The 8,926-nt window shown below is 33.5% G+C and overlaps 1 protein-coding gene and 1 long non-coding RNA gene across 2 annotated transcripts; one reads left to right on the top strand and one right to left on the bottom strand.

The window, feature by feature from the left end:
* The first annotated feature begins 1,580 nt into the window (after positions 1 to 1,580).
* On the top strand, positions 1,581 to 5,296 carry LOC146902261 (uncharacterized). Its single transcript, XM_085736320.1, has 3 exons — positions 1,581 to 1,631; positions 1,780 to 1,894; positions 4,058 to 5,296. Exons 2-3 carry the CDS (start codon positions 1,786 to 1,788, stop codon positions 4,984 to 4,986), a joined length of 1,038 nt encoding a protein of 345 aa, XP_085592446.1. The 5' UTR covers positions 1,581 to 1,631; positions 1,780 to 1,785; the 3' UTR covers positions 4,987 to 5,296.
* A 360-nt stretch (positions 5,297 to 5,656) lies between these two features.
* LOC146902262 (uncharacterized) lies at positions 5,657 to 6,606 on the bottom strand. Its single transcript, XR_015023119.1, has 2 exons — positions 6,517 to 6,606; positions 5,657 to 5,980 (listed from the first exon to the last, which is right to left on the bottom strand). It is a non-coding gene; the product is annotated as an uncharacterized LOC146902262 (long non-coding RNA).
* Positions 6,607 to 8,926: the final 2,320 nt, after the last annotated feature.

An 8,926-nucleotide genomic window follows, 5' to 3' on the forward strand; every position in this document is an offset into this window, starting at 1 on the left:
AATATTACATGTAATGAAATGGTTACAGCTAAAACTTAAGAGAAAAGTCAATTAAAGTAAATAGGAAGGCTATGCTTGGGAGTTCAAAGGGTAAGGAAGAATAGGGGTTTGAAGGTTGAGACATGAGAATAGTGAAAAAATTAGAGAAATGTTTTTAAAAATTTGAGAGTGTTTTTGTGGATAATGATAGATAAACATTCATGTTTAATATATTTTTAATATTAACAGTCTTAAACAACATAAATTTGATTTGGAGTCTTAAACAACTCCCAAAACCTTCTAAAATTCTTCTTCAATAAATTTTGAGTTTTTCCAAATTAAGAGGATTTGTGTCATGGAAAAAACTCTTTCTATTTCATCCTTCGTAAAAAAAAAAAAAAACTCTTTCTATTTCATCCTTCATTTTCTTCAAAACTTTCACCTCCCCTCCTAATCTCCCAAACATACCATAAATGATACCAAGTAGAGTTTGTGTCCTACAAAATAGGGAATTAATATTCAAATGTTGGTTGAAAAATATAGTTATATTTAGTGTTTGAAAGTGATACTAACAAGATTAATTCTTGTGGAGAACATGTCCATAGAAAGTAAATACTACAATGACAGTTATTAATCAAGCATTTTTTTTTTACAATAATCATAATTTTTTCTTATATAATTATAACTTGTGCCACATCTCCTCAACCTTTTGAGTTTGATAGCTTCACTCACCTATATTCTTTGTCTCACTCACCTATTAATAAATAAATGTATAGTGAACACAATAGTACCATTGAAGTTTTGTTCAATATATAATAATTATCATCCAATTATTTAATAACATGTATCATATTCTTATATTACTATTAATTTATTTAAAAATCAAATCAAATTTTGAATAAATCTATCCACAAAATATTGGTATCAAACCAAATTTCAAAGTATATAAGAATTTATCTAAAAGTATCACCATAATTTTTTTAGATCTATAAAAGAAACTAAAACAAAGATAGCTTTATTATAGTTGAAAAACATTACATATATTCAAGTAGCAAATTATAACTAGATCTGCTTCTCCCTCTAAAAAAAGAAAAACTAGATCTGCTTCAGATGTATAGTAGTAGATAGCAATTTCGTCTTATTAGATCCGCTTTCATTAACATTATTTTTTTAGATAAACTTTTATTCAACGTTCCCTTCCTCGTGAAAGTGGAGGAAATATAAAATAAAAATCCACAGCTTTTTCAAATGGATAATTTGAAAAAGAGCAAAAAAAGCTCCTATTTCAAATTTTTCAATTTCAATTTTTTTGTTTCTTTACCTTTATAAAACGTGTAAGAAAAAAAAAGATAGCAAAAAAGAGACACGTGGCAGTAGCAGAGCATGACTGCGACCCAACACAGAAATCAAGTTTAGATTTTAGAACCTTTCATTTTGTGAGAAAGAAGAGAAGAAGCATATTTTGGTTAGATTCCACACGTGTCAACTCTTTTCAATTTCAAAAAATTAATTAATTAATAAAACATTAAATATTTTTCTTCTCTATTCTTCTTTCTCCACCTTACACTTAAAAACACGCACACAACAACAATTTCACTTTCACTTCAACAAACGCAAAAATCAAAAACCAAACAAACAACAAAAAAACCTAAGTATTTTCTCTCTTTATCCTTTTTCTTCAATTATTTATCAATTTTTGATCAATTATACAAAATTCTAAAGTTTATTATTATTAATTACTTTTTCATTTTCTTTCTTCAACAGTATTGTGATATTTTTTTTGGGAATTTTTTTTTGCAGGTGAAAATGGCGAGTTCAGTTGAGAAGGAAGGTTCTGGTGCTGTCGGTGCAGCTGCAGGTGCACCAGAAGAGCCTGTTTCGTTGGAGCTACCTGCTCCATCTGGTTGGACCAAAAGGTTGTTCTAATTTTTGTTTGAATTTTCAATTTTAGGTCAATTTGAATTTCGTGTTGTTGTAATTTCTTGTTAATTCTTTGATTTTCGTGTTGGTTTTGTTTAATTTTGTGATTTGTGTTTATAACATGCTTTGATTTTGGTTTTCATAATTAGGGATTTGGTTTTGAATTTTCAAGCATTTTGTTGTTTTCTTGAATTTTGAACTGTTGAATGTGTGTGTTTCAAGATTCATGTCTAAGATTTAGGTATTTTGTTCTCTGAATTTGAGGAATTGTATAGTTTCTGGGTTTTGAGTTACCTGCTAGGGTTTTCAAGATTCTTACTGTGTCCCTATTTTCGTGACGGTATTTCTTAAATTGTGAGGTTTATGCTTGCAATACTAGCACTGTGTAGAAGATTTGCATAATTCAAATTGTTGTATAAAATTGTGTATGAAATTTTTGCTTAAAGTGTACATTGTGGCTTACTCTTTGGGAATTTCCTACTTTGGTTTTGTAATTTTAAATATTTGGTGAAATGGGTACATTGCAATTGAGCTTGTTTGTTCCTGAGCTAGTTGTTTGTATCATTGATCTTCTTTTCACTTGGACTGTTAAACATGGAAACTTGTTTTAAGTACGACTTTTGTGCATTTTATAGGTCTGGGATTTACCATGGGATGGTAATGATTTCTTAGTGTTGTTGTTTTGTTGTGTTTATTTGTTTGTTCTAGGGATAATTTTAATTCTAATATGCGAAAAAATTGTCAAATAACCTTTTTTTACAATGATAGATGGGCCTCATGGGGTATAGTGTTTGTTTTCTAAACGATAGGAAAACATGAATAACAAAGACCTGTTATCCAAGTCTAACTATTACATTTTTGTTTAGCACCAGGCTTAGTATATTTTCTTTCGACAGACCATCCCTACTGGCTCAAGTATATTTTCTTTCACACACCAGGCTTAGTGTTGGTTAGCAAATCCAATGCCGACTAGAGCATGAGCCACATCGTATGTTGAACACAGTCAATCAGTCGTGTAATTTATACCCACATATAAGTCAGTAGGGAGGAAATATACCACGTTTCTTACCATGTAAATGTGTAATAACTATCATAAGATTTTCTGTCATATTTGTAACCATTATTATAATATTTCCTGACATTGTGCACTGGATAAACCCACTATGTAACAACCTTTTTTAATACTTGAAGTAAATTGCATTGATTTTCCCTGAGTTTTACAAACCCATGCAATCGCCAATGATTTTTTTTTCTTTTTTCATTTTCTATGAAAAACATAACCCCTAACTAACCTGATGTGATCTTCAGTTCCCAATTTCCATACAAACTCACTATTTTTTCTAGGTACATACGCCCTCTGGGTTATTGTATAATACATAACTAGAGGGGCATCTATATTGGCTTTGCATGAGAAGTATTGTTTACTTATTTTCTTGAGACAAACAGTTGGTTGTCATACTGAATGATGTTGTCTATGTATTCTCTATTACTGCAGTTTTAGATTGGAAATGGTTTTCTATACAGTCCATATGTGTCCATTTTTGTGTTTCTTGGTCATTATGAGCCATGGATACTTGTCTTCAGTGCTCACACCTCTCCCAGGTATATAGCCTGAATGGAAGGATTAAAGAGGGATAGAAAAGCCTTCAGACTGAACAAGGTTAATTTGGTGCCCTGCTAGTACTCTCTTACTGATGTTTAACAGTAAAAGTGCTAGCTCATAACTGCCTATGGTGTTTTTTGTTTTTGGTACATAGAAGAAATGGCAAAGCCATCATAAACTCACACACCAAGTGGAGGTGCCGGGGTTCGAACCCCCGGTCAAGACGTCCGGCCTAACAATTTCGGCATTTTTGCCAGTTGAGCTAGGACTTATGGGACTGCCTATGGTGTTTAACTAGGCACTAAAATGCTTAAAAATGTAACAACAAAATAATTTTTTGATCAAGAGAAGAGGAAGAAACATTTTTAATTGAGTATTCTCAAGGGTTTAATACACTGTTCTAATCATAAGACATAATTCTTTTTTTATCTTTTGACATCATGAGCACCAAAGTCTTGTAAAAGTTAACAACTTGGAACAAGATGTTGTATGTGTAACAGTTGTTGATTTGTTGCATGCTATTGCATGAGTGTTACTAAATTATATTTCGTTTGCAGTTCTTTCCAAAAAAGTCAGGAACACCCAAGAAAAATGAGATTGTGTTCACTTCACCAACAGGAGACGAGATCCGTACCAAAAGGCATCTGGAGAAGTATTTGAAAACTAACGGTGGCCCAAACATATCGGAATTTGATTGGGGCACTGGGGAGACTCCAAGAAGATCATCGAGAATTGTTGAGAAGGTCAAGGCAGCTCCTCCAGCAGAGCCAAAAAGTGAGCCCCCTAAGAAACGTAGCAGAAAGTCATCAGCTTCAAAGAAAGAAGCTTCTGAGGACGAAGCAGAGGAGACAAAAGACGTGGAAATGCAAGAAGCTGGTGAAACTAAGGATGACAAGGATTTAGAGCCGGAAAAGGAAGTTGTTAACGAAAATGAAGATAAGAAGGGAGCAGAGGATGCTGATGTTAAAGAGTCCATTCGACCTGGAGAAACTACTTATATTGCAAAGGATGAGGGGAAATCCAACACTGCTGATGGAGACTTGCAAGCATCAAAAGAGAATATTGACGACAAAGGAGCTGAGGGGTCTGGAGTTGTTCAGAATAAGGATGTAGAAAAGATTGGACTGCCAGCAGAGGAGACAAAGCAAGAAGAAAAGATTGGACAGCCAGCAGAGGATACAAAGCAGGAAGAAAAGATTGAACAGCCAGTGGAGGAGACGAAACAAGAAGAAAAGATCGGACAGCCAGTGGAGGAGACGAAGCAAGATGGTGGATCTGGGGAAGCAGAGAAATCTGAAGCTGCCCCTACTGCTGAGAAAACGGCTGAAGTGGATGGCGAAAATAAAGAGGAAGATAACAGGATCACCCGCGAGGCTGGAGGTGAAACCAAGGAGAAAGACTCGACAAGAGTGCATGATGAAGCAAACTACAAGGTTCATGATATGAACAAGGCTGAATCAGAGGTGACTGTGAATGGAAGCTGAATTGTTGAGGTCAAAGCTCCTGAATGAATACAATAAACTCTTGGCTTCTGTCACTCTGACGCCTTTAGATCTATCTGAGGATAACTGTAGTTTTTGTTTTTTTTTTTAAAGAAACTGTAGTTTTTGTTGTTCATGTCATTTATCTGATTGTTCATTGAAATGACTATATACAATCATAGAGTAGCCGTAAAATGTACCATCCATCTATGTTGTGAAGAGACATATAGCTTCTAGTTCCCATGTAACATTGTGTTGTAAGATCCCTGTAATATGATATGAACCTATAATCATGTGAGACCTTGATCCTAAATATGTGTTTACTCCGATTCAAGTATGTGTTTGGTAAATAAAAAAATTCAGAGTGACGACTTGCAGTGAGTTAAAGGTGAAGTCCTTTGCAGCGTTTTTTTTTCTTTTTTTTCTTTCTGAAGCCATGTCCTTGTGTTATCCAACGTTCATGCCCCAAGTCTCGTTTGTTTGGTTGGAGCCTATTTGCATGTTTTATTTCATTTCATATTTAATTAACCAATGATAATATTAATTTTAACCATTAGCCTTGAATATGGTTATGGCCTTTGCCGGTTACACTTTTTAATGGCTAAAGTTTGGGTGGTGACATGGTTGCAGTTAATTATCCTTCAGTAGCTTGAGTGAACAACAATATTGCATGTAGTCAAATTTTCAATGGCATTACAATTAAAATTACAATTTACATCCAAGCTCAAACTTCATGATCCGTGAAAAATGAGCTTGTTGGTCTTTCCTAGATAAAGCTCTGCTGGGACTGCCCCATGACACCAAAATTTGGTGAGCCAGAAAAGAAAATTAATGGAATTCTGTATATCTAAGATGAAATAAAATTTCTTGTAGCTTTTTCACTCTGTTCAAATCCCTTTAAGTTTACCAACCAGCCCTGTCAAGGAGGTCCATTTCTCAATTGCAGAGGCTGAAGACACAAATGCAATTTTGGAAGACTCCACATCATTCTGAGCAACTGCCAAAAACATCAATATTAAGAGTTAGTGTGTGTGCTTGAAGAAATCTCAGAGCTATATTTTGAGGAAGACATTACATATCTATATCCCTAGCCTAGAATTTTGTTGGCAAATGCTACTATGCACAAATGTGTGTGTGTGCGCACACACACTTAAGAAAGATTATGAGGATAATATATTTGCAAGGTTACCTATAGACTATTTTTTTATTGTGTTTGGATTTCATTTTAAAATGCTTTAAAAATACGTTTGAGTCAATTCAACATCTTGTTGAGCATTTTGACAAATGTGGTTTTAAATAAACTTGGTAGTTGATATGTATAATTGATTTGGTTGAAATTGAGTTTCCAATGAAGTTATTATTTTTGTATATTTTCTATAAACAAGTGAAGGCCTAAAATTGAAATCCAAACACACTTAATTTTCCAGGTGTTAATCATCTAAATCAAGAGAAGGCCTAATTGAACAAGATATCTGAAGATCAGCATATTTTCTGCGTTGTATGAAATTTAATTCCTAATTGAATGAAACACACTTGATGAAACCAATGAAGCAAGTGAAGAATTGAATGTGTCCACCTCAGACTTCTCTTGAGGACTAGAACTCAGCTGTTAAGAAGCAGACCAAATAAAGATTAAAGATTGTGTTTCAAGTTTCAACGACGATAGTAAAGGCACCAGCTTCCTCAACTTTGAAATTCAGATCACCGAAATCAAGGTGCAATGTGAACCACATAAAAACTTGTATTTGATTGTTTATGGATTGTCCTCCATCATCTTGTACTACAAATCGTTTCGAATATGGGGGTTTTTCCACTCGTTCGTAGTTGTCAAATATGTTTGTAGTAGTTCTCCTTAGTATTGATATTAGATGATTACTTTGACGTGTGTTTGTATCTTTATGCGATGATGATGTTAATGTAGATGAAATTTCTTGAAATGGCCAAAGAGGGAGTGATATGTCTCTTGTCAAATTGTAATGTCAATTTTAAATTATTTTCTTAATTTATGTCTATTTGCATTATATTTGTCGAATTGAGTTATATCTCGCATATTGTTTTATTATTGAGGCATTTCGCATTCTATAATCCGAAAAATTCTAACGTCATTCGGATTAGGAAATCCAATAACCCCATCACCACAACGTAAGTAACATGTTACTCAGCTCAAATCTATAATCTAAATTGTGTCAAATCTCGTAAATTATGATCTGATGTGAGTATTTTAGCACAAAAAAATGTGAATTGCCGTAGGAGGGATTCCAAAGGGAAAATAATACATTTCGTTTTATAATCCTATAAACAAAAAATACGCTTTGAATTAAAAAATCTAAACGGGATAAAATTGAAAATATGGAGGGCGCGTGAGTAGGATGAAGAGTGAGAAAAGAAATTATCACAACTAAATAGTCACAACCTTATTATGGCCCAAAATGTACTCGTATGGATCAATATATGGCCCAAAGTAACAACCCTAAAATTAGATTTTTTTTTTTATGAACCCTAAATTTCATTGTTGTCACCGTGCATTGTATACCAGTTGATCAATTATGAAAACCTATGGTAGTCTTCACGAGGTGTTCCCCCTTAAAGATTAGTGATTTAAGTTTTTATTTTTGTGAAAAAATTAGTGATGTAAGGTGTCTATCATATGATTGGATCGATATCATATTTGTTGTGCAAAGGATGTATCAATGCCGGGAACCTCGGGCGAAATGTGTTCATTGTGATGGCACGACCATGTGCCAAACATTAAGGTACATACTAAACTTACTCCTTTTAATGGCAAAGCAAAGTTGTCAATATATTTATCCATTAGCATGTATATTTAAACATTAGTCGAGTGATTCAACATTAATCAAGTGACCAATACACGACCCAACAAATATATGTTAATATAAAAAAAATTGTTGGATCGTGTATTGGTCACTTATTAAAATTTAAAATTGAAACAAATTTTCACGTAAAAACTCTAACAATTTGTTTAATTTTGATAGCCATGTTTTAGGAATGAAATATCTACCGTTATTTAGTACTCCCTCCGTCCCGAATAACCGACCCATTTTCTAAAAAAAAAGTGTCCCAAAATAACCGACCCATTTCAATTTTCAATACAACTTTCATCATTCGCAATACAATATAACACTAAATAATACTACTTTTATCATTCCCAATACAAGATATTCCACTTTCCCCTTTATTTATACATTTTTCTTAATATGTGTGAAAAACAAAATTGTGTCAATTAAATTGGGACGGAGGTAGTAGTGACTAATATTAGTTAGAGAGCATGTTGCGAACATAAGATAAGTACTAAACTAAATTAGCATTCTAGTAGCCTTGTTCATTAGGACAATATCCTGTCTTTACTCTTTACAAAGTGGATAATAGACCAATATCACATGAATCAAATAATCCTAGATTTAACCGAGTACATGCTCCTAAAATACTCCATACAAATTTTCAAATGATGCGAAATTTCATGCTCCAACAATTCTTAAAAAAGTGATTACCGTAACACCCTATTTCTATTAAGCTGCAAAACGCGCGAATATATCGAAATATTCTAGAAATAGATGTTACGTCTCCGAATAAACCACAAATCATACATGCATAAAGATCATGTTACACAACATAGCAAATGAACAAACAGATAAATTCATAAAAATCTCGGATCTCCAAACATAATACAAATGTATTCTCCAAATCTCAAATAACGAATATCTCCACAACTCCAAAATACAAAGTCAAATAAACAACATGCAGGACTATCCTAGATCGCAGCCCTAATCTAGACACTTGCATGAAAAAGAGGAACTCCACTCCTCGGCATCAACAAGCAACAACTAAGCATCCCGCACTCCATCTACCCGTCCATACAGAAGGTAGGTGGTAAACCACTAAGTGGTTAGCATTACATCATCATAATCCACGAAAAACATTTATT

This window comes from Medicago sativa, chromosome 8 (genome assembly GCF_051527215.1).
Source record: "Medicago sativa cultivar Bolivia chromosome 8, Bolivia_mono, whole genome shotgun sequence".
Classification (NCBI taxonomy): Eukaryota; Viridiplantae; Streptophyta; class Magnoliopsida; order Fabales; family Fabaceae; genus Medicago; species Medicago sativa.